The sequence below is a fragment of the Oncorhynchus keta genome, chromosome 12 (assembly GCF_023373465.1).
Source record: "Oncorhynchus keta strain PuntledgeMale-10-30-2019 chromosome 12, Oket_V2, whole genome shotgun sequence".
Classification (NCBI taxonomy): Eukaryota; Metazoa; Chordata; class Actinopteri; order Salmoniformes; family Salmonidae; genus Oncorhynchus; species Oncorhynchus keta.
The window spans coordinates 21,124,875-21,149,789 of record NC_068432.1 but is presented as its reverse complement, the minus strand read 5'-3'; the positions used below and the strand labels follow the sequence as shown (position 1 = coordinate 21,149,789).

Here is a 24,915-nt window from a genome sequence, read left to right as displayed (position 1 = left end):
TTATTTAATACTTTATTTATTTCATCACATTCCCAGTGGGTCAGAAGTTTACATACACTCAATTAGTATTTGGTAGCAGTGCCTTTAAATTGTTTAACTTGGGTCAAATGTTTTGGGTAGCCTTCCAAACTTCCCACAATAAGTTGGGTCAATTTTGGTCCATTCCTCCTGACAGAGCTGGTGTAACTGAGTCAGGTTTGTAGGCCTCCTTGCTCGCACACGCCTTTTCAGTTCTGCCCACAATTTTTCTATAGGATTGAGGTCAGGGCTTTGTAAAAGGCCACTCTAATACCTTGACTTTGTTGTCCTTAAGCCATTTTGCCACAACTTTGGAAGTATGCTTGGGGTCAATGTCCTTTTGGAAGACCCATTTGCGACCAAGCTTTAACTTCCTGACTGATGTCTTGAGATGTTGCTTCAATATATCCACATAATTTTCCTACCTCATGATGCCATCTATTTTGTGAAGTGCACCAGTCCCTCCTGCAGCAAAGCACCCCCACAACATGATGCTGCCACCCCCGTGCTTCATGGTTGGGATGGTTTTCTTCGGCTTGCAAGAATCGCCCTTTTTTCTCCAAACATAACGATGGTCATTATGGCCAAACAGTTCTATTTTTGTTTCATCAGACCAGAGGACATTTCTCCAAAAAGTACGATCTTTGTCCCCATGTGCAGTTGCAAACCGTAGTCTGGCTTTTTTATGGCGGTTTTGTAGCAGTGGCTTCTTCCTTGCTGAGCGGCCTTTCAGGTTATGTCGATATAAGACTCGTTTTACTGTGGATATAGATACTTTTATACCTGTTTCCTCCAGCATCTTCACAAGGTCCTTTGCTGTTGTTTATCTCCTAGGAGACAGAACCCGTCTCCTTCCTGAGTGGTATGACGGCTGCGTGGTCCCATGGTGTTTATACTTGCGTATTATTGTTTGTACAGATGAACGTGGTACCTTCAGGTGTTTGGAAATTTCTCCCAAGGATGGACCAGACTTGCAGAGGTCTACAATTCTTTTTTTGAGATCTTGGCTGATTTCTCTTGATTTTTCCATGATGTCAAGCAAAGAGGCACTGAATTTTAAGGTAGGCCTTGAAATACATCCACAGGTACACCTCCAATTGACTCAAATTATGTCAAGTAGCCTATCAGAATCTTATAAAGCCCATAACATCATTTTCTGGAATTCTCCCAGCTGTTTAAAGGCACAGTCAACTTAGTGTATGTAAACTTCTGACCCACTGGAATTATGATACAGTGAATTATAAGTGAAATAATCTGTCTGTAAACAATTGTTGGAAAAATTACTTGTGTCATGCACAAAGTGGATGTCCTAACCGACTTGCCAAAACTATAGTTTGTTAACAATACATTTCTGGAGTGGTTGAAAAATTAGTTTTAATGACTCCAACCTAAGTGTATGTACACTTCCGACTTCAACTGTATATGATATAGTGGAGTTAAACAATATTGCGTGCAGCGGTCAGTCTGGTTGACCAGGCTAATGTACTGTAAGTGTCACACAGACACACTAACAAAGAGACTTGCAGAAATGGAATCTTTATTTTCCCAATTTACAACATGCTAGAAAACACAGTCACTGGAGTCCACACAATGAATGATCATATCAGCAGACTCTGTGGACCTGTAGTGTTGGAAATATATGCATGTTATCTACAAGGCCTCAAACACATGTGGGACTGCAAACAACCTCTGGCTTCATGCTTGTACACATTGCACCTTCTAATAAGAGTCCTGTAAACCATTCAGAAAATGAAATATGTGAACTATCCCTCTTTCTCAGGCACCAGGTCTGCGCCCTTGGGGACTGACAACATAGAAGATGCTGTGTATGTAAACAATAATGGAGTCTGCTATACACCGCTAATGATGGATATGTGATTCATTACTCAAGGGAAAACCAGCCTGTGGGCCCATTGCTGCTGCTTACTACTAGTCTCCTACATGCACAACTTCAGTGGGACTGAGAAAAAACCTCAGTGAGGTTTCAGTATTTCCTCTCATTTATCTTTGCACTCAAATTCAATAGTAGTTCTAACTAAGCTAATTTGAACACACATTGGTAAAATCTAGTAAAAATCAGCCATTAGCTAGACTGTCTCAAAAGGTCAAAGGTGTCTCAAAGTGTAAACATTAACAATACATTCACAGAACGTTTAAACTTCCCATTGTGTGTGAAGTAACGACAATGGTCAGCCACGGTTTGATGAGGTGTCTGTAAAACATTAAGTTAGTGACTTGCTGGATATTAAATACATTAGCTACACATAGCTGTCTGTATATAGGGTTTCATTTTGCAATGGCATTATCTAGTACTTTTAGCCATGGCGACGTAACTCTCTTATAACAACATTTACCCATAAACTTTTTCCTGTGTTGGTGCATTCCATATACGTTCAACTGTATGAGAGCTTATGACAACAGAAAAATATATGTTACATGACAATAAATGTGCAGGTACATAGTGTGGCAAGTCCATTGCAACCTAGAGTAGACAATGAAAATAGTCTATAGTTTAAAGCCCCAAAACCCACAGAATGGTCATTGAAATCAAGTACATAAAAAGCACACTCACTCAAGGCATTTGATTATGGGATAAAAGCTATACATGTCATTGGCATAATTATATAAGGGAAAGTTTGAGATTTACTGGGGTGGGGTGGTCCAAAATAGGGGTGTCGTCTAACGTTTTTCTTTCTTTATTTTTGCTTTTGGGAGGGTTGTTTTTATTGGGCACAGGGGAGGGTAGTGTGTTGTTTCCCTGGTTTACATTTGTCCCTTTGCAGGTTTTACTATATAATTTCTTCCATCCTAGACAAATGTCCTCATCCGCTTGCATGCGCCTCCCTTATATCAAGTTGCTTTGGTACTTCTCTTATGCACTATGCTTTTCCGTGAGTTACCTTTTACTATACCACAGGTCAGTATAGTATACCAGTCTATCCTGCCTTCTATCCACCATTCATAGTGACAATAGCGCTAGGTGGATCATTTGTCCAGATCTACAATAGCCTAAGTAGCATCATACCACAGATAAAATCATTCAAAGTTGCACCAATTTTCACTATCAGCAGAGGCCAGGTGGGTCATTGCGCATGAAAGAACTGTGAAGAAATGAGACACGCAACTCAAAAAGTTCCCCTAGTCATCTGGTTCTGGGACAATTATGTTTCAATTATCCTACATAGACTAGCCTATAACACCACAATGCAATGAGATATTACATTATTGTTTTCAAGTACAAAATTCAACTCTAGGCTATAAACTGCAGTGAAAATGTTATTTAAATAATGGTGCAAAAGCCCTGTGATTTGAATGTTTCATTCCATTTGGATCACTTGTGGGTCTACTCGCCTGTTAATAAGGTATAGAAAGGCAGAGTAGCAGGCCAGTTTGGCTGTATTTTAAGTTCTGATACTGATATGCATTGTCTGTTGCGGATCATCATTCTCCCAAGTCATTCTATAATAAAAATGTGGCCACATATGCTCCCAGCAGGCCATTATTCAGGAAAGCTTAACGTGTGCTCTGCCTCAAGAGATCCATCCCAGCGGCTATTTCTCACGCACCTAGAACCTAACGCTTCAATGTAGCCTAAATATTTGTCATTTAACTTCTTAAAATTTATTGAATTTTATGTGTGGCATAAACACAACCAGTCACAATGTTTTAATCAAAAGTAGGCTACCTGCGCACGTTCGTCCTACATGTAATTCCAGCATCCAAACTGTGCAGCAGCCATTTGATGAATGGAAAGAGACATATGTTTAACACCAAAACGTGTAATGACATTTGGAGACTGCCAAGCCAAGCCTTCGATACTGGGTAGGCCTGCAAGGTAGGGCAGGATCTAGGCCTATTTTCTGTTTGTCGAGATTGACAGTATATTTCATTGTAGTGTTGAAAACACAAACCATGAACTTGAAGCGCCTGAAATGGGTATGCTTTGCTTATGGGTTGTGTGGTGCATTGAAATTAGATTTCTAGCTAGCTGAGCATTGTCTGCAGCCGGCTCTGATCGTAGTGCATCGACTGTGCCACAAAACCATGCTGAAGTGGCAAGTCGATATCCACATTTTTAAACACAGTTATTGTTATTTGTGGTCGTACATTTTTTTTTTTCCTGACACCTCGGGTTGGACACTCTAACCCCCCCCCCGCCCCAGTAAACTTTGAACTGTCCCTAAATGGCCCTATACACCTCTATCCAACTTCATAAACGCAGCGACAGAGTAGTTGTCACACATAGTTCTACGTATATATTTGTTTGGCAAAAATTTGGGAATGGATCATATGCGATGCTCCGTTGCTCTGTTTGCATGAAGTGTGTAGCGGCATTAAGGTGAGTTGATAGACACTAAGGAAAACAAGGCTTTTTAAAAAGTGGGGTTGAAGTGCTATTTCCTTGTCTGCTTCATTCCGATATCCCCCTTGGCAGGTATTTTGTCCTGAGAGAGGGGAAGTCCAATCATTATGAGCACTCCTTTAAATGCAGTGAGCATTTAGCCTTCTATGGCAAAACTGAAAAAAGCAATCAAAAAAACACAGTACTACTTGGACTCCTCTCTTTCTTTCTGATTTTAAATTAACAGGCTCCAGGTGGGATGTCTAGCATCCATCCAACATTTCCAGGTTGGTTTTAGGGCAAGTGACTGCTGTCTACCAGTAAAGGTTTAATTGTGGCAGCAGGAATAGAAATAAGAGTCCTTCTTCTGACCCAAGTCAATACCTGTCTCTTCTGTAAAGAGAGAGCAGAGAAGTATCAACCAGACCTATTCAGGAGAGCAATAATTCACCACAGTAGAGATTGAGAATGATAATTCATGACAGTAATACTACCATTGCAGACTAAATGTGCACAGACAGCTAAACTATAGAAGCAATATCTAAGAAGAGAGCCAAAGTCTCACCGGTCATGAATTGGAAGGAGATGCTATTAAAGTCCTCTGCAACTTTTTGGAACAGCTCATCTGGAATGTGGTTATAAGAGAATATGAGTCTACTGCTGCAATGAATATTTTTGGGAAATGTAGTTTTATGAGACTATACACTAGATTTGAAATGAACTGACCATATGAGGTGTCACTTACCCACGTTGTTGCCTGTTTTACTGGATGTTTCAAAATGCTGAGCCCCAATCTCTGTAGATGAGAATGTTGAAAGAATAAACATAAACTACTCTAAAACAGCCAGTCCTTATACTAATCTGCCGGTGTAAAAAGGGCTTTATAAATAGATTTGATTGATTGATGTCTGGTAAGACACTCAGACTCCATGATTAAGTGGGAGTTAGTGATGATGATTATCATAGCAATTTACCATCAGTAAAGTCCTGAACGTCATGGTAGTCTACTTGCCGCAGGCCCCGGTCACTCTCAATCAGGTCAACCTTTGTGCCACACAGGTATATCTTGCAGTGCTTCAATGGAGGTCATAGAGGAAATTGTGAGCAGTTACATAGGATAATTTCCAGGGAAATACCCATCATGGAAAGTGAGTTGTGTTTTTATAAAAGGGTCTCTAACCTCTTCACAGTTTTGCACCTCCTTCACCCAGAATTTAGCTCGCTGGAAACTGCTGGTGTCTGTCAAATCTTACAGGAGGGAAAGTCACACAAAGAAAGATCAATGAAAACACAAAACTTGACTAAAACATGATATGTTTTCATAGTTATAAAAGTATATTCAACCTAGAATATCCTGTATTACTATTACTAGATAGTACTGTTGCAATGTAAATCAGCCCATAAAAACCACACTAAAAACAGAACCAGCTACAACCAAAAAAGAAGCAGAACAAATTGAGTCATCAACTGTGGTAAATGCCTCATCAGATATTTTCCAAACCACGAAAATTCCCCCAATGAGGGTTATATGAGTGCAGTACACGTGAGCACAATTCACAACATGCAGAGACGTTAATTGCTCTCAACAAGAATTTCCTCAATGAAACATTTTGGATATAAGAACTCCATAGTAGCAAAATAAAAATAAAATGTAGACAATGACAAAAAAGTAAACAATAATAAACCTAGACAGAGTGCTACTGACAGTGTCATTCCATGGGGATTAGGATTTACCATAGCAGACAATGGCAGCCCTGGCTCCTCTGTAGTAGATTCTACTCATAGCCTCGTAGCGCTCTGATCCAGCCGTGTCCTGGGTTGCAGAGAAAGAATCACTTATAGTGATCCACACATAGCCAGTAACTACCCCATATCAAGCTACAATGGATTCATTCATTTATTTTCCAGGGATTATAATTCACCAGACAGTGCCATAAGGCGTATAGAGACTCATGCAAATGTATTTGCCATTGTATTTTACGTAGGATGACATCAGGCATTGTCACTCACCCATATTCCCAGGGTAACCACCTTGTCTCCCACCTGGATTGGTTTGGCAACGAATGCAGCCCCAATAGTCTATCGAAGAAAGACAGATTGCAAGAAAAAAAATGTAGCAAGTCAAATATTGAGAAAGAATCTTCACACATAAGCAGAGAGAGCATCCCACACATCCAGTTGGAATCACACACTGTCCTAGGAAATTAACTGATACTCACGTTCTGGTAGGGGCCGACGAGAAAGCGATGGTGGACATATCTCTCTACAAGGCTGGTCTTACCTACACTCTCCTTCCCAAGCATAACTACTTTGGCATCCACACGCATTGTCATACTGCACAGGACCAAGATGAGATAGGAGAGGAGGAGCAGGAGCAGGAGAGGGGTAGACCAGGATGCTGAAAAGCTGTGCAACAGAAAGAGAGACAATACAATTCGTATTTTATTCAGCAACAAGTAGCGACTAAGATTATGTTGGGCCTGTAAACCCATGCTGCGTGAAGAAACAAAACTGCTGTAAAATGTGGTAGTCTGTTCAAGCTTGGTCCCTAATGTAATCTCCAATTGAAAATAACTGAATGACGGGTTAATCTGCTAGTCGGAACTAGGAAACTGACATTTCCGATTTACTAACAGGTTGTAGTTATACACGTGCCGCATTGAACCAGTTAGCCAGTCGGACATCTCCGAGTTTCTTAGTTCAGACTAGTATGTGAACGCGCCAACTGTATCATACATTTCGAAAGCAGATTTTTTTCCAAGAGAGCAGCATATATTTCATGTCATTACATTTGTGGCTCCTGTCAACAATTTCCAAGAAGTTCAAATGGGCATGGGTGTGTAGCTAGATAGTTAAAATATACGTAATGTTACCAATACGATAACGTTAGAGAGGTCAACAATCAACAAAATGGTACACACAATTAGCAGACCTGACAGATGACACAAAATGCGAATTAACTGTTCGCTAGCTAGCTTGACAGTTGCAATAGGACTATTAGCTAGCTAGCCAACGTTTGCCATCCAACGTTACATTAGCTAATGATGACTTGCTAGGTAACGTTTTCTAAAACCAAAACACTTACCTGCTTGGCAAACTCAGCTAAATGTGTTCAAATTGAAGAATGAGAACCGAGTCGGATTATACTAAACTAAATGTAATAGTGAACGAAATGTTCTTATGTGAACATTTCGTTAAAGTTAGCTATCTAACTAGCTGGCTAGCCAGTGTTTGAGCCACTCGAGGTTGCTCTTGTTGTTGTCAGCTTACGCAACGTCAATTGTACTACAAACTAAAATTACAAGCAACAGAAAGATCCCTAACACGTACTGTTTATTGTCTATGACATTGCTATGCGGTATGGCAAATCTTACTCGACATGCATTTCTGGCAGGCTCAGCCTCATTCGTTAGCTTGCAAGAGGCTTTGTTATGGGGAACTACTTAGAGGAGAGACATTCTACATAATAAATAAAGGTTAAATAAATAAATAAATATGCAGGATGTGATGTCATTAATCACCATTACGATGACGTCGTATTCAAAGTCCCCATTTTTTAACACAAAATGGTTCAAATCATTTTAATTACAGTTAAATGTTGTTTGATATAAAAAAAAATATTTAAAAAACATCAACTCACCAGGCAAGATGATCATTCTTCAATCAATTACGGTCATATGAGTTGCCCCCAAAATTCTGATTTGAATGTATTTATGCTTTGAACATTTTATATAAAATAGATGAATATGTGAAATATGCATCAAATTGATGTAGTACATTTCTCAAAACTACAGTTCCAACACAAAGCCCATTGATCATTATTTATTGTCGTTCCTGTCTCTCATCATCATTGAACCTCTGCTAGCTAGCTACATGTCAATTATTATAATTATTATTATAATTATTATAATATAATGATTAGAATTAAGGACTGGCTCAAAACATGAGAAAATAACTAACGACCAGGCTGAGTTTTCTACCACCCTTACGAAAAAAGACTGCAGTCAGAGAGCAGTATAACTGTAGTACAATGCAGTTAAAGTGCAGTCTAACTGCATTATGTTGTAAATACTGCGTCCAAAATAACAGTTTTTTACTACAGTAATTTTTCAGTATAACGGCAGTTACAGTGAAGTATTTTGGACGCAGTAATTGCAGAATAACTACACTGTAGTTATTCTGCAATTACTGCGTCCAAAATATCACAGTCGACTGCAGATACTGCACTTTTACTGCAGTTTCAAAACGGCAATCTTTTTTTGTAATGGCAAAAACGGTGTATAAATGCAAGAATGCCCTCGAACACACGTATTATCTATCGTGTGACAACTCCTCCCAAGGGCTGTGTCCTGCCGGGAATCAGAACATCCATTGTCGCAACGTTCGATGTGCAATGAGTTTCTTCTATTAGTAGGTCTACATAAAAACATTCTGCTTATTTGTCCATATGGTACATAGTTAATGAGAGCATGGTTTGTGTTGGGACTCGTGAGTTGTCACACGATGTTTCCCGGGTTCGCAGGTATTATTTCTTAAGTAATACATTTCTCAAAACTACAGTTCCAACACGAAGCCCATTGGTTAAAACTGCATAACAGTGTATTTTTGGTCTCTGTGATTGGTGCATTGATCCCACCCTCGAAAAGTCTCATGTCCCAGTACAGTCCCAACCAAGCATAGAGAAACAAACATGGCTGATACAGAGGGAGCCGAGGAAATGTATCCAGGAATTTTGCAAGAAATTTTTACTTCACCGTTGAATTTGAGTCTGCTTGGCCTCTGTATATTTCTTTTGTACAAAATCTTCCGCGGAGACAAACCTGCAGATATGGGCGAGGTCGAGGAACCTCTGCCTAAACTCAAGAAAAGGGATTTCACGTTAACGGAGCTGCAACCGTACGATGGGCTGCAAAATCCAAGAATTCTCATGGCTGTCAATTTTAAGGTGTTCGATGTAACCAGAGGAAAGAAATTCTACGGGCCAGGTAAAATACGTTTGTTTTCATGTGCTGTCCGTCGAGCAAGGACTTGGCTATTTCCGCCTAGAATAATGGTTGGCGCAACTGTAGCCAAGTAGCTTGCTGGTCTTTCGATTGTATTACTAAATGTGTTAATTATATGTATGTGTGTATATTACTAAGTTGTTACATTGTAACTGCGACCATTCTAAAACGCCACTCCCCCTCTCTCTTATTCATGAATCATTTGCCCAGGTTTGAATTTCACAACACGCGAGCTGCTAGTGACGTGGTCAGTCTAGTTGGCATGTAACCTCTCACCGAGTTGATTGATCCTGCACTGTCACGCAACCCCTCCTGAGGAACGCCCTCTCTGAAAATATGTATAAATTGCAGTATTTTCAGTCTATTATAGTCTATGTCCCTTATTGCTGCTCCTCATTTATGATGTTGTGTTTCAGTTACCTTCATTCCATTTTAAAATAAATAGTTTAACACAGGTGAATGCCTTCCACAAAGGTTTCAAATGAAATTCAGCCAGACCAGATGGTTGCACAAAGTTAGGCTTGTTGAGGCCTATTAGAGAGCAATGCTAGTTCTCATGTCACAGATTCAGACTGTCCCTTCTGTCAACCTCAACATCTATAAAAAATGGGTTACTGTTGGGGCTATATCTGAAGCTGTCATAGAATACAGTCAGCTATGTCTGTTGGAGAGCTTGTGGAATTTAATTTACACTATAAAACTGCATACTTTCAGAAAATGGTAGTCATCGGCCAATGTATACACACTGATAGTTTATTAGAACCTGTCTATTCGCAATCACATTTTAGTTCATAAAATACTTGGCTGAATTTCAAATCAAACTTTATGTCTGTGTGATGGTTTCCAGAGGGTCCCTATGGAGTGTTTGCTGGTAAAGATGCCTCCAGGGGCCTGGCCACATTTTGTCTGGAGAAGGAGGCCCTGAAAGACACCCACGACGACCTCTCGGACCTCAACGCCATGCAGCAAGAGAGCCTCAACGAATGGGAGACCCAGTTCACTCGTGAGTTTATGCAGGAGTTGATAGAAGTTGCTACAAAACACTGGTTTAAATTCTGATACTGTATTTCCTACTTCTACCTCAAGCGGAATGAACCTCTTGCAGTGAACATCACACACACCACTCAACAGTCTTTAAAAACAAAATGTTTAGGCAAGTCAGATAAGAACAAATTCTTATTTACAATGATGGCCCAGTGCAAGTTCTTCATGTCCCCGAACAGTTTTGATGGCTTAGAATGATTGGTGTTTAAAATCCATTTCTGTATTGTGCCTCAGGGCATAGCTAGTGTTTGTGTGATCCAGTCTTTTTGTGCTTTAGTCAACTCCTCTGTGTTCCTCAGTTGAATGGCTTGGCAACGACAGAAGAGTTCGCACAAGCAATAGTATAGTGCCATGCCTGGGCATAATGTAATAGTACTTTGCATCAAAATGAATCTTTTTGATACACTTTCATCTACATACCATTGAGTAGTGCTGTGAATTTAAAACCACACATGGGAGTCTTTCTGGGCCAAGGCTGATCTCCACCCAGTGATTACCATGTCCTTGATAATGGCTCTGATGTTGTGTCTGGCGAAGGTCTCTGAGGGACTCAATGTAATTTTCTTCTTCTTCCTGTCTTTCACAGAAAAGTATGACTACGTCGGCAAACTTCTGAAAGCTGGAGAAGAACCTACCGAGTACACAGATGACGAGGAGGTCAAGGACAAAAAGAAGGACTAGAACTCAAGTACACAAGGGAAATTCAGATGCCTTAATTTTTTCAGGATAATGTGATGGATATTGCCTTGTGTTGCTGCATTTCAACGCAATGCTTTCTCCTGTATGGTTTTTGTATTATCACATTTTCATGGACCATCGCCTCTTATGCTAATTTCAAATGCTACAGACCTTAATTTACCAAATTCTAGTGGATTTTTGGTTAAGGTTTGAATAATTCTTGAATTTTGTGGTGTCTTTGTAAAGTTATATAGGTACTATTAATTGTCATGTAGATGCTGATGGAAGATCTATTACTGTAGCTTGAGATGAACGTATTTCATTTTTGTAATCATGAGATGACCACAGATTTTCAACAAAAGCAGATAACATTCCATCAGAAATATTTTGTTTGTTTTTTGGCTCTGGTGTTAGAGTATCTATAAAAAAAATCTGAGTTATCCATCACTAAGCATAGCTAAATATCACATACTCGGTCTGACTGAACTGCCATTAGTTTCTCATATGCGTTAGAGAAGATCATGCTTGATATACTCACTCTAGCATTCACTTTCAGCATAACTTTGTAATAATAACACAATTGGTCTGATAATTCCACTCACTGCTAGTGTAGGGCTTGCACTGGATGAAGTATGTTTTATGATGTTCACACTGTAGCACAAAATATAAAAAATGTTGAGTGCTTCCTGTACCAATTATGTATGCCATGGCAAATACTCCCTGGAATTGGCCAGAATCTGGACTCAAATACTGGTAAACACAGGAAACACTCTACAAAATGCATTACAAAGGAATGTCCTAGTTTGTGTGATCATGACACTGATATTTTGATATGATAAATAAATCTACCCAAATGTTTAATCAACCTGTGTATGGTGGTTATCAGTGTTTTTTGTTGATGTGTGTTTATGAATGTTGGGTCTGAGCATGATATATTCAGGACACACTAGTGACAAAGCTCTGGATTGATGATGGGCATGATTGTGTGCATAGAGCCCACCTGAAATAATAGGTGTTTTTTTAATCTATAATTCTGAACAGTATTTACTCAGTGGTGAAGAAAGTATTTTCCAATTGTCATACTTGAGTAAAAGTGAAGATACCTTCAATAGGAAATTACTAAAGTAAAAGTGAATATCATCCAGAAAAATACTACTTGAGTAAAAGTCGAAAAGTGTTTGGTTTTAAATATATTTACAGTGCATTCGGAAAGTATTCAGACCCCTTGACTTTTTCCACATTTTGTTACGTTACAACCTTGTTCTGAAATTGATTTTCCCTCTCAATCTGCACACAATATCCCATAATGACAAAGCAAAAACACATTTTGACATTTAAGCATATGTATAAAAAAATATCACATTTACATAAGTATTTAGAATCTTGACTCAGTACTTTGTTGAAGCACCTTTTGCGGCGATTACAGCCTCAAGTCTTCTTGGGTATGACGCTACAAGCTTGGCACACCTGTATTTGGGGAGCTTCTCCCATTATTCTCTGCAAATCCTCTCAAGCTGTGTCAGGTTGGACGGGGAGCGTAGCTGCACAACTATTTTCAGGTCTCTCCAGAGATGTTCGATCATGTTTGATCCCCAGTCTGATGTCCTGAGTGCTCTGGAGCAGGTTTTCATCAAGGATCTCTCTGTACTTTGCTGCACTCATCTTTCCTTCAATCCTAACTAATCTCCCAGTCCCTGCGGCTGAAAAACATCCACACAGCATGATGCTGCCACCACCATGCTTCACTGTAAGGAGTTCCATCTTAGTTTCATCAGATCAGACAATCTTGTTTCTCATGTTCTGACTCCAAGGGGGCTGTCATGTGCCTTTTAATTAGGAGAGGCTTCTGTCTAGCCACTACCATAAAGGCCTGATTGAGATTGATGGAGTTTTGCAGAGATAGTTGTCCTGGAAGTTTATCCCATTTCCACAGAGGAACTCTGGAGCTCTGTCAGAGTGACCATTGGGTTCTTGGTCACCTCCCCGACTAAGGCCCTTCTCCCCCAATTGCTCAGTTTGGCCGGGTGGCCAGCTCTAGGACGAGTCTTGGTGGTTCCAAACTTCGTCCATTTAAGAACGATAGAGGCCACTGTGTTCTTGGGGACCTTCAAAGCTGCAGACATTTTTTGGTACCCTTCCCCAGATCTGTGCCTCGACACAATTCCTTCAACCCCATGGCTTGGTTTTTACTCTAACATAAACTTCTTGTGGATTTTATATATTGGTTGGCAACCAACGTTAAGGTGCATTACCGCCACCAACTGGACTGGAGTGTGGACCAGAGACAGTGAAGGTCTCCATAATTAAATACTACATCCCCTGAAGATTTCCCCAGCAGTTCACTTAATCCTGGCTCTTCAACCCCATTACTCCTCAAATCTAATAACAATCGCTCCCTTTCTCTCACATAATTCTGGGACTGAAGTAGAATATCCTAAACTGTCTCCATCTCCTCCTGACAATGATCACAGATCACACCTCCCAGTCAGATGTTTCCCCACCACTTTCAATGTAGTATTAAGCTTTGTGTGTCCCAGTCTCAGCCTTGTGAATACCCTTTCCTCCCTTCTCTCTCGGCCTGAGGACCTCCCTGCCCCCACCTTTTCCTGGCTCTTATACAGGTATTTCCCTTACTCTCCCTGTTCCACAACTCTTGCCACTTATTTTTAACCACTGTTATTATTAATCCCTTGGCCTCTGCTTTACTGATTGACAATTCCATCTCAACATTAGAATGTTTAAGAGCCTGCTTAGCGATCACATCCACCTCCTCATTCCCCTTTACTCTCACATGAGCTGGTGCACAGAGGGACATCACAAATACCCCCATCTGTTTCATCCTATACAAGCACTGCAAAACCTCATACAATACATCCTGTCTGCTCTGAGACACATGAATTTAAGCTCATTAGTGCTGCACAGGAGTCAGAACAGATGATACCATGTCTGGCCTCACCTCTATCACTGGCTGAGGGAGAAACCAAGGTGGAATAGCAGGAAGAACCATAGAGGGACTAAACTCCCTCCCAAACAACCCCATCTCTCTCGCCACGCAATTGCCTACTGAAAGCTTGTATTCAGATTTTGTTCATGTCCCCAACACTCTAGGAGTGTTTTGTAGGATGTGTAACCTTATGTCTACCTGCATCACTGCCACTGGGGAGGCCATGAGTGCTCCAAAACATATTCTTAGGGCTTGGACTGGATAACATCAAGCTTTTTTAAATATGTCTGAGCAGCTGATCCATCTGCTATACTTCCAGAATCAATTGATGACCTTAACAGCGCTAATATATATATATATATATATATATATATATATATATATATATATATATAATTTTCAATGCCATTCTATCTGTTCCCCACTCCATTCTTGACAAGCAACGCATCACATTCAATATTTTATTTCTATTGAGAACTACTCTGTTAATATGCTCCGCCCATGTCATTCGAGTGTCAAACCTGACCCCCAGGAACCTAAACACTCCCACCCTCTCCTGATTCCTTCCATACAACTTCAAGTATATTTCCTCCCCAACCTTCCTTCTAGAAAAAAAACACAATCTGTGTTTTCTCAACTGAAAACTTTTAAGCCCCACCTGAGGGACCACTGCTCAACTTCACGAATCGCTTCTTGAATTCTTATGGCTGTATGGGTAATATTTCTCCCTCTCTTCCACAGCGCTCCATCATCCACAAACAATGACCTCCCAATATCAGGTCTCACCTGAGAGAATACATTGTCATTCATAATGGAGAACAACAAAGGACCAATGACACCTCCTTGGGGGGTACCATTATATACCTCATAGCCTTCTGACATAGAGCTCCCCACCCTCTCTTGTATTGATCGACCAAAAAGAAAAACCCTTCCTCCAACACCCATTTTATCCAGCTTGATAGGGAGGCCTTCCTTCCACATCATATCATAAGCCTTCTCTACATGAAAGAAAACAGCTACCACCACCACCACCTTATTTGCCTGTGCCTTACGTATGACTGACTCAAGTCACAGTACAGGATCCATCATTCCCCTGCCTTTCCTGAACCCACTTTGATCAGGTGACATTAGTCCTCTCCTCTCCAGAAAGCAAGTCAGCCTTTCCATTATCATCCTTTCCATAAGTTTACATACGTGAGATGTCAACACTATCGGCCTACAGCTTGAAGGACTATTGTTTTTTTCCCCAGGTTTATGTATTGGTACCTCTACCGTCTGCTTCCAACTTCCAGGCAGTTTCCCTTCCTGCCACCCCTTATTGAAAAGGCCCAATACTTTCCCCATTGCAATGTCACTGAGATGAGCCATCATGATGTAACACATCTCATCCTTCCCGAGGAGATGCTACCCCAGCTTTAGCTAATGCTCTCTTCATCTCAGCCAACATAAAAGGGCCGTTCAATGTATCCCCCACCATCTCTTTCTGATCCACAAACCCCGGATGTTCTCCTCTGACCCATCTCTCCCACGTTGCCCCTCTTCTGTCAGATTATTTGAGCTGTGCACCTTCACAAATGCCTGGGCTAACATCGCTGCCTTCTCAGTATCTCTCACTGCAACAATCTCCCCATTTTTCAGCACAGGGAGATCCCAATCTCTTCTGACCCCACACATCCTCTTAATAATCCCCCATACTTTTCCCGCAGGAGTGGTCCTGCCGATGCTTCCACAGAATCGGTGCCCACACTCCCTCTTAGCTGTCCTAATGATCCTCCTTAATACTGCTTGTGCTTGTTTATATTGAATCAGGTGCTGGTAATTATGGGACCTTTTCAACATTCTGAAAGCCCTGTTCCTACACTCTTCACCATGGGACTGCGTTACTCTTTCTCCCCTGTACCCATAGGAATCACCTTATTCCATCATTGACCTGAGACAGCTCCTGTTCACTCAACTCCTGAAACTGACGCCACTCCGCTTTCCCAAAAATCTCCTCAATCCATTTCCTACTGAAACCTCCACCCTCATTCCTACAGTACAAATGATAGGATAGTGATCACTACCCACTGTAGTTGGGAGGTATTGGAGGAATCTACCTCCGCCTGCCATTGAACTTGAGATCAGAGTAAGATCCAGAGCAGATTCATTTCCAGTTATTGGGTCAATCGTGGTTCCCCGGCCGTCATTAAGACTCACAAGCCCTTTCTCATCTAGTAGTTCCTCCAACAGTTGTCAGTTTACATCAGTCCGTGACCCTCCCCATAGTGTACTATGAGCATTAAAATCCCCACACCACAATACCCGTCTCCTATCTTGACCTTCTACATTCCCAAGGGCCAGCAAATCTAGTCTCTTACACAAATTGTAATGGTTCACTATTACCATATTCCCCCCTGGCAACCACACCTCTACCACAACATATTTCTGCTCCACACCCTCTCCCACACACCTATATGGGATCTCCCGCTTTATAAAGGTAGCACACCCTCCTCCTCACGATGCCACCCTATCTCTACGGACTGCAACATAACCTAGTAATACAAAATCTAGAGTAGGTTTTAGCCATGTCTCCTGGAGACACATCACATCAGGTTTGGCTGGTAACTCCTCAAGAAACTGCTTGAACTCTTGCCCATTAGCAATCAAACGTCTGGCATTCCATTAAAGGATTAACACCATAATGCAAATTAACCAATACATGTTTCCTGACTGTGTCATGGTTCCACCTGTCACCAGAGGGTGTCAGAGACCGTCCTAGAGACATTAACGGCACTTAGGTGTGTCCTATTTACTCATTATGATTTCCCTGTTAAAAGTGGTGTGTTTTCTATTGCTCTTTGAAGAAGCTTGAATTATTTACCATGTGCGGTCATTTCCTGAGTATGGTTGTCAATACTTAGTGTTTGTTGTTTTTCAAGTGCACTGTGATCCTGCGGCTACTGTTTCTCAGTAAAGTATTATGTTAATCCTTAACCACTGATTACTCATCTGGTCTATTCTCTCATCTGGTTTCTTCTCTGCGCCCAACCTCACCACGTCACAGGCTGGACTGATTCTCAATCTTATTGAGGTCATCCTGTACATTTTCCCATGTCAGTCCTGTAATCCCAAGATATCTTTATCTTCTTAGTCCTCGATTGTAATTTCTGTGCAATTGGTTGCTGATGTCACAAATGTAACACACTTCCTCATGTCCAGTCTTGTGTTCTCCCCCATTCTGCTCCCTCCATCACACCCAACCTGCATCTCAATCTGCCCTGGAATACCTGCTCTTCTAGGTGCCTCGATTGTTTCTGTGTGAACTACCTTCATTGCTTCTGCATACGAGATGTTACGCTCACTCCTCACCTGCTGCACTTCAACCTGTCTTTTCATCACTGAACAACCCCCATACACTACACTATGGGTGCCACCACAGTTACAGTACTTTACCTGAACCCCATCTCCACATACATGTTCTCCCCCACACTTTGTTCATCTCCTTTTGTCTTTACACACCACATGCCCAAACCTTTGGGCAAACATTTATAGTAATTCAATGGTTTCGGAACATATGCTCGCAAAAACTCAGCAAAAAAAGAAACATCCCTTTTCAGGACCCTGTCTTTCAAACATAATTTGTAAAAATCCAAATGACAAGACATATCTTCATTGTAAAGGGTTTAAACACCATTTCCCATGCTTGTTCAATGACCCATAAGCAATTAATGAACATGAGTCTATGGACAGTCATTAAGACACTAACAGCTTACAGACAGTAGGCAATTAAGGTCACAGTTATTAAAACTTAGGACACTAAAGAGACCTTTCTACTGACTCTGAAAACCTCCAAAAGAAAGATGCCCAGGATCGCTGCTCATCTGCGTGAAGGAACGCTCAACGCACCAGGAACGCACAATCCCTCCATCAGTGCTCAGACTGTCCACAATAGGCTGAGAGAGGCTGGGCTGAGTGCTTGTAGGCCTGTTGTAAGGCAGGTCCTCAGCAGACATCACCGGAAACAACGTCGCCTATGGGCACAAAACCACCGTTGCTGGACCAGACAGGACTGGCAAAAAGTGCTCTTCACTGACGAGTCGCGGTTTTGTCTCACCAGGGGTGATGGTCAGATTCGTGTTTATCGTCGAAGGAATGAGCATTACACTGAGGCCTGTATTCTGGAGATGGATCGATTTGGAGGCAGAGGGTCCGTCATGGTCTGGGGCAGTGTGTCACAGCATCATCGGACTGAGCTTGTTGTTATTGCAGGATATCTCAACGTTGTGCGTTACAGGGAAGACATCCTCCTCCCTCATGTGGTACCCTTCCTGCAGGCTCATCCTGACATGACCCTCCAGCATGACAATACCACCAGCCATACTGCTCATTCTGTGTGTGATTTCCTGCAAGACAGGAATGTCAGTGTTCTGCCATGGCCAGCGAAGAGCCCGGGTCTCAATCCCATTGAGCACGTCTGGGACCTGTTGAATCGGAGGGTGAGGGCTAGGGCCATTCCCTCCAGAAATGTCCGGGAACTCCGTGGAAGACTGGGGTAACATCTCACAGCAAGAACTGGCAAATCTGGTGCAGTCCATGATGAAGAGGTGCAGTACTTAATGCAGCTGGTGGCCACACCAAATACGGACTGTTCCTTTGATTTTGACTACCCCTTTGTTCAGGGACACATTATTCCATTTCTGTTAGTCACATGTCTGTGGAACTTGTTCATTTTATGTCTCAATTGTTTAATCTTATGTTCATACAAATATTTACACATGTTAAGTTTGCTGAAAATAAATGCAGTTGACAGTGAGAGGACATTTATTTTTTGCTGAGTTAAGTAACTCATATACCCAATCCTAAATGTTCTTGGCAATAACAGATCCTCAAGGTTTAGTGCTTGAGTTTGAGTGCCTTATACTATTTAGCATTGATACACACCACCACCACCAAACCTCTCCAACTTTACTCTCCAAATCCCTAGCCAACGCGGTCAGAATCACCGCCGTGACTCCACCATAATTTCACCAACACCTTGAACTCCACTTCTCTTAGTAAAACACTGCGACCCCAACCTCCCTCATCACTGCTCTCCTCTGACAAGACCTGCAAAGGCTCCTCAGGCTTTCTTTTCTTAACCTTTACACTTACTGTACCTCCACCTTTTTCCACTCCACCACTACATCCCATCCTCCTCAACTCCTAACCTCCCTACCTTTCCTTCCATCTGCTCCAGTCACAGCCCAGTGTTGCTCAACCACCTCCACCAGATTTCCTCTCCTCTTTCGTTTATCTTTGTTCAAATCTGTTAACTTTGCTATATTGAATAATTGTTGTTTATCTATCCTAATTTACCAAACGTGGACAGCTCAAATCAAGTTGTCATCTCAAGGATGATCAATGGAAACAGGATGCACCTGAAGTCAATTTCAAGTCTCATAGTAAAATGTCTGAATACTTTTATTTTTAATACATTTGCAACAAAAAAAATGTTTTCACTTTGTCATTATGGGTTAGTGTGTGTTGATTGATGATTTTGTATTTATTTAATTCATTATAGAATACGGCTGAAAAGTAACAAAATGTGGGAAAAGTCATGGGATCTGAATACTTTCCGAATGGACTATAAGTATCATTGGGTGTCAAGAAAAATGTTTTGAGTAAAAGGTACATTACTTTCTTAAGGAATGTAGTGAAGGTAAAGGTTGTCAAAAATATAGATAGTAAAGTACAGATTCCCCAAAAAGCTGCTTAAGTAGTACTTTAAAGTATTTTTACTTAAGTATTTTAAACCACTGTATTTACTCATCACAATGTCCGAGTTCTCTACAGTGTGTAAAACATTTTATCACGTAACTACAGGACCTGTATGTTATAAAATGTGACAAAAGGTATGTCAGAAGTGGGATTTGAACCCACGCCTCCATTCGGAGACCAGAATTCCCGTTCATACGGAAGGAGATGATCCTTGAGTCTGGCGCCTTAGACCACTCGGCCATCCTGACACTGATGTGAAAACTAGGAAAATAATGGTATTTAAAAATGAGAGCCTGCAATAATTTCAGGGAATTATTATTTTGTGCATTATTATTATAGATGGTTGAATATTTATTTACAACATAGTGCATTACGCACCAACAGTAAAACATACAGTAAGACATAAAAAATAAAATAAAAAACGCTCATGTGAGTTTGCGTTAGTTATGCGCATGAGCGTAGAGTGCTTTTTATATAGTTTCCGGTATTTGTCGCCAACGTTCTTCCATTTTGTTCTTCAAGGGTATCTACAAACCTCAAGTCGAGCCAACATGTTTCGGTTTGTTAAAGCAGCGCTGAACGTCTCCGGTAAGACATCGTTTAAAGTTATAAAATCGGATCCCTTCATCTTGTGTTCGTTTGAAAATGTATGTAAACGAGCAATTATTGTGTTACTGTGCTAACAGTAGCTGTCTGAAGGTAGCTCGCTAGCCTACCTAATGTTACCAAGTCTTTAGCGCTTGTAATTTTGACTGCGTGAATGTAGCAGCCAAGCTAGCGCTACTAGTTGGCATGCTGTTTACTTAAAACATGTTTTTACAAAAACTTTACCTTGATTTGACATGTCTGTTTTTTATTCTGTAACTTTGTCATTGTTAGCTTAACTTGCAGGCAGTGAGGGGAACAATCAGACGGTCATTTCCAATGTCAACTTCCTTCCTAGCTAACTAGCTAGACTCTCGTTACCTTATCCCCAAAGCCAGGCGTTAGGTTGGGTATTGCACCAGTTTAGCGTACAAATACATACTACAGATCCAACATGACAATGTGATAGTCAGTGGAGAAGTCACATTGACATTCCATCTCACGACTCTTTGGATACGATAAGTCCTGTGTGCTAACACATTTGCGTTCCATGACCCTGTTAATTGTTTTACGCCTGTGTTAAACAGTATAACCAAGGGCTCATAACCTCCTCAACAATGATAATCACTCACTGTGTGGATGTTGTTCCCTGCGCAAACAATGCAGCTATATTTTGTTTTATATATTCAAAGCAGGACAAGGTGCCCGTCAAGTGAGGCTCAGTTCGACGCACTCCCCCGAATTCCATGCCAAGTATGGCACCGGACTGATGATCGGAGGATTCGCGTTTTGTGTGTCTGTCTGGGGATTTGTACGTTTTAATCTCTTAGTGCACATTTCTTGTAAAACACCTTGTGGTATAGAACAATGTATACATTTGTATAGTCTTGTGTGTATTATTCCTTTCCCAAAAGCTATGCATCAACATCAAATGTATTTATAAAGCCCTTTTTACATCAGCAGTTATCACAAAGTGCTTATACAGAAATCCTCACTTGAGTATTCATTCACTTGCTATGTACGCACATCAGTTGTGTTTTGTGATTCTCAGTCTCCTCGTTTTCAGGTACTGACACAAACCGGCATCACATGGAATCTGTCTCCAGTTGGCAAGGTCCAACCCAAACCATGGAGGGAGGTAGAAGAATAATGGACTGAGGCTGCTCCCTTTTCCTCTGTGGACATAGACCACAGTCAACCACACAACCCTTAACCCAGATATCCCTATAAACATTCTGGTTGTACAGATGGATACCCACATTTTCAGCTTGTTAGCGTGCTGGCATTACCTATATATACATTAAATTTAAACTAAAAACGTTGACTGATTATTTCACTTAAGCACACTGTGTCCCCTTTCATGTACCTTTTCACATGGAAGGGTCTACACTTGTCAAATGGAATCAGGAAAGTTAAGAGTCAAGAACTTTATGGACAATACCTGCTCAATGTTTAGACTTTATCTGAAAATACTTTCACATGTTATTTGTCAATGTTCAGTGTATTTATGGATGTCATTCTACGTAATTCTGAGGTTCAGGCTTGGATGCATGTCCTGTCACTACTGACTTTTTCCCCACCCCCCTTTCTCCCCAATTTTGTGGTATCCAATTGGTAGTTAGTCTTGACCTTCGCATCTCCCGAGTCCTTATGGGACGAGAGCCCTGCGTCCTCTGAAACCCAGCCCAGCCACACTGCTTCTTGACACATCTTAACCCGGAAGCCAGCCGCACCATGTGTCGGAGGAGACATTTCTGACATGCCGTAATTGCCTGACCAATATGTAACTGAGGGTGCTGTTGCTCGGTGAATGTTTTCACCCCATGTCTGATACAGATGCAGCCATGAGATGTATAGCCAGGCAATGCTCACTCATCAGAATCACCTTTATTTACACACACACAGAATTATTAGGTAATATGGTGCTGCTAGTGATTTTAGAGACCATGCAGACTGCATTAACTTAAGTGATAATGCCTGAGAAGCCGGTGTTTGGAGGATATTGGCACAAACACCAGTTGAGGGCATTATCACTTTTCTACAACGGGTTAGCAACATATTTAAATAATGATTGATATTTTCATTACCGCTCTGATGAATTTAATCCTTCCACAAGATTGTCCCGAAACAAATCTAGGATTGCTACCCAACGTGGCTGGTCGCTCATTTTATTGGTTCGGTGGCCAGAGTCGTTCAGTCTTTGTTCTGTATCTATGGACGCGACCCTGTTAGTTTTAAATGTTCGATTGTACAGTTAATTATCACATAGCAAAAACTATGGTGAAAATTGTTGTGTGTGTGTAGGCATGCATGGGTGGCCAGAGTGCATCGGCTGCCTCCATCGCAGTGCTGCACGACTCCAGGACATGGAAGCATGCAGGAAAGATTTTTGCTGAACCTCTGGCAGGCGGTTCAGGCCAGTCATGACCAAAATCAACCACCTGAAAAGTCTCTGTGCTGTGGCCCTCAAACAGCAATGTGGCACAGACTATAGGACTATGCATCTCTGAACTGTACACAAAATAACTGCACTTGCACTCTGCTCATCTTTCTGCATTTAGATCTATTTATTCTGATACTGTACATTTCTACATCCACTGTGGGCTATATCAACTGTAGCCACTGCTCAGTCTAGTATGTATAGAATGTGCAGTATGTGAACTTTGTTTATACAACGGGTGGGTCTAATCCTTAATGCTAATTGGTTAAACGCATTCCAGCCGATGTCTATTCCACAAATTAACACCTGCTAAATCTGACGGTAAAATGCCTATTTACTCTGTTCTATCCGATTGCGCAATCCACTGTCAACCCAGGCAGGAAAGTTAACTTGATCTCCACTATAAAAAGCATCTAGACATTCTCACATTTCTTGAAGACTTAACATTTAGATTTCAACAGCGTTTTCAACAACTGTCTCTGATATCTGCAACATTGTTTAAATATTCATATTCAATCTCCAACTATCCCACAGGTCATGTGGTTTGATAAGAAGAATGCCGCTCTCCCCACAGTTGTGATTACTACCTCTGAAGGTTTAGAGCTTGAGGTAGTCACCTCATACAAGTACTTGGGGGTATGTCATTCTCTCAGCACATATCAAAGCTGCAGGCTAAGGTTAAATCTAGACTTGGTTTCCTCTATCATCACTCTTCTTTCACCCTAGCTGCCAAACTAACCCTGATTCAGATGACCAGCATACCCATGCTAGATTATGACAACGTAATTTATAGGTCGGCAGCTAAGGGTGCTCTCGAGCAGCTTGATGTTCTTTTCCATTCGGCCATCAAATTTGCCACCAATGCTCCTTGAGGAATACCATTGTCAGGCCAACTGCACTCTATACTACTCTGTAAACTGGTCATCTCTGTAGACCTGTCGCAAGACCCACTGCTTGATGCTTATTTATAAAACCCTCTTAGGCCTCACTCCCCCCTGGGATATCTACTGCAGCCCTCATCCTCCACATACAACACCTGTTCTGCCAGTCACATTCTGTTAAATGTCCCGAAAGCACAAAGATCCCTGGGTCGCTCGTCGTTTCAGTTCGCTGCAGCTAGCGACTGGAACGAGCTGCAACAAACACTCAACCTGGACAGTTTTATCTCAATCCCTTCATTCAAAGACTCAATCATGGACACTTCCTGACAGTTGCGGCTGATTTGTTTGTCACTACCTTTGTGCTGTTGTCTCCACAGTAATGTTTATACCGGGTTTTGGGCTGCTACCATGTGCTGTTGCCATGTGTTGCTGCAATGTTGTATTGGTGGGATATAACTGGGTTTAGGCCTCATTTAAAATGCTCTTCAAGTTAAAATAGGATTTATTTTATGTGATGCCTATGGAGTTGACAATGGTATTCCTCAAGGCAGTGCTATTAGTTGTATTTTGGCTATTGGGGCTTCCCTATACAGTGGCTTGCAAAATAATTCACACCCCTTGGCATTCATCCTATTTAGTTTCCTTACAACCAGGAATGAAAATAGATATTTTGGGGGGGGCTTGTATCATTTGATTTACACATTATGCCTACCGCTTTGTTGATTCAAAATGTTTTTTATTGTGAAACGAACAAGAAATGAGAACATTAAAAACAACTTGGGCGTGCAGAAATACTACCCCCCCCACACACACACACAATTAGATTCTGGGCTTTGACTAGGACATTTTAATGTTTCCCCTAAATCCACTCGAGTGTTGCTTTAGCAGTATGCTTAGGGAGGTGCTGGAAGGTGGATCTCTGTCCCAGTCTCAAATCTCTGGAAGACTGAAACAGGTTTCCCTCAATAATTTCCCTGTATTTAGCGCCATCCTTAAATTCTGACCAGTTTCCCAGTCCCTGCCGATGGAAAAACATCACCACAGCATGGTGACGGTGTTCTCAGGGTGATGAGAGGTGTTGGGTTTATGCCAGACATGGCGTTTTCCTTGATGGCCAAAAAGCTCAATTTTAGTCCCATCTGACCAGAGTACCTTCTTACATATGTTTGGGGAGTCTCCCACATGCCTTTTGGCGAACATCAAATGTTTGCAGATTTTGTTCTTTAAGGATTGTTTTTTTTCTT

At 41.3% G+C, this 24,915-nt stretch overlaps 3 protein-coding genes and 1 non-coding gene across 6 annotated transcripts; 2 read left to right on the top strand and 2 right to left on the bottom strand.

Moving 5' to 3' along the window:
• Positions 1–1,538: 1,538 nt before the first annotated feature.
• LOC118391118 (ras-related protein Rab-24-like) lies at positions 1,539–8,483 on the bottom strand. 2 transcript variants are annotated; one of them, XM_035782155.2, is made up of 9 exons: positions 7,735–8,483; positions 6,580–6,766; positions 6,371–6,439; positions 6,095–6,173; positions 5,541–5,608; positions 5,335–5,434; positions 5,106–5,156; positions 4,926–4,985; positions 1,539–4,753 (listed from the first exon to the last, which is right to left on the bottom strand). In XM_035782155.2, the coding sequence occupies exons 1-9, from the start codon at positions 7,764–7,766 to the stop codon at positions 4,689–4,691; spliced, it is 711 nt and encodes a 236-aa protein (XP_035638048.1). In that variant the 5' UTR covers positions 7,767–8,483; the 3' UTR covers positions 1,539–4,688. The 2 variants fall into 2 exon arrangements, with proteins under 2 accessions (XP_035638048.1, XP_035638049.1); XM_035782156.2 differs by having other exon boundaries at positions 7,446–8,480.
• Positions 8,484–9,004: 521 nt separating this feature from the next.
• On the top strand, positions 9,005–11,950 carry LOC118391119 (membrane-associated progesterone receptor component 1). The gene is made up of 3 exons (XM_035782157.2): positions 9,005–9,345; positions 10,211–10,366; positions 10,994–11,950. Exons 1-3 carry the CDS (start codon positions 9,051–9,053, stop codon positions 11,086–11,088), a joined length of 546 nt encoding a protein of 181 aa, XP_035638050.1. The 5' UTR covers positions 9,005–9,050; the 3' UTR covers positions 11,089–11,950.
• Positions 11,951–19,902: 7,952 nt separating this feature from the next.
• On the bottom strand, positions 19,903–20,013 carry trnal-caa (transfer RNA leucine (anticodon CAA)). The gene is made up of 2 exons: positions 19,976–20,013; positions 19,903–19,948 (listed from the first exon to the last, which is right to left on the bottom strand). It is a non-coding gene; the product is annotated as a tRNA-Leu (tRNA).
• Positions 20,014–20,200: 187 nt separating this feature from the next.
• Positions 20,201–21,672, top strand: LOC118391117 (cytochrome c oxidase subunit 7B, mitochondrial). 2 transcript variants are annotated; one of them, XM_035782154.2, is made up of 3 exons: positions 20,201–20,353; positions 21,043–21,161; positions 21,417–21,672. In XM_035782154.2, exons 1-3 carry the CDS (start codon positions 20,212–20,214, stop codon positions 21,498–21,500), a joined length of 345 nt encoding a protein of 114 aa, XP_035638047.1. In that variant the 5' UTR covers positions 20,201–20,211; the 3' UTR covers positions 21,501–21,672. The 2 variants fall into 2 exon arrangements, with proteins under 2 accessions (XP_035638047.1, XP_052313795.1); XM_052457835.1 differs by having other exon boundaries at positions 20,203–20,353; positions 21,046–21,161.
• Positions 21,673–24,915: the final 3,243 nt, after the last annotated feature.

Excerpts from the sequence above, each read along its gene's own strand:
- LOC118391118 (XM_035782155.2), bottom strand. The coding sequence starts at position 7,766 with ATGAGGCTGAGCCTGCCAGAAATGCATGTCGA. Across the intron at positions 5,609-6,094 it reads GGCTGCCATTGTCTGCTATG|ATTTGACAGACACCAGCAGT; the intron begins GTAAATCCTAAT and ends CCCTCCTGTAAG. Across the intron at positions 5,435-5,540 it reads AGGTGCAAAACTGTGAAGAG|CACTGCAAGATATACCTGTG; the intron begins GTTAGAGACCCT and ends CCTCCATTGAAG.
- LOC118391119 (XM_035782157.2), top strand. The coding sequence starts at position 9,051 with ATGGCTGATACAGAGGGAGCCGAGGAAATGTATCCAGGAATTTTGCAA. Across the intron at positions 9,346-10,210 it reads AAAGAAATTCTACGGGCCAG|AGGGTCCCTATGGAGTGTTT; the intron begins GTAAAATACGTT and ends GATGGTTTCCAG. Across the intron at positions 10,367-10,993 it reads ATGGGAGACCCAGTTCACTC|AAAAGTATGACTACGTCGGC; the intron begins GTGAGTTTATGC and ends TGTCTTTCACAG.
- LOC118391117 (XM_035782154.2), top strand. The coding sequence starts at position 20,212 with ATGCGCATGAGCGTAGAGTGCTTTTTATATAGTTTCCGGTATTTGTCG. Across the intron at positions 20,354-21,042 it reads AGCAGCGCTGAACGTCTCCG|CAGGACAAGGTGCCCGTCAA; the intron begins GTAAGACATCGT and ends ATATATTCAAAG. Across the intron at positions 21,162-21,416 it reads GTGTGTCTGTCTGGGGATTT|GTACTGACACAAACCGGCAT; the intron begins GTACGTTTTAAT and ends CCTCGTTTTCAG.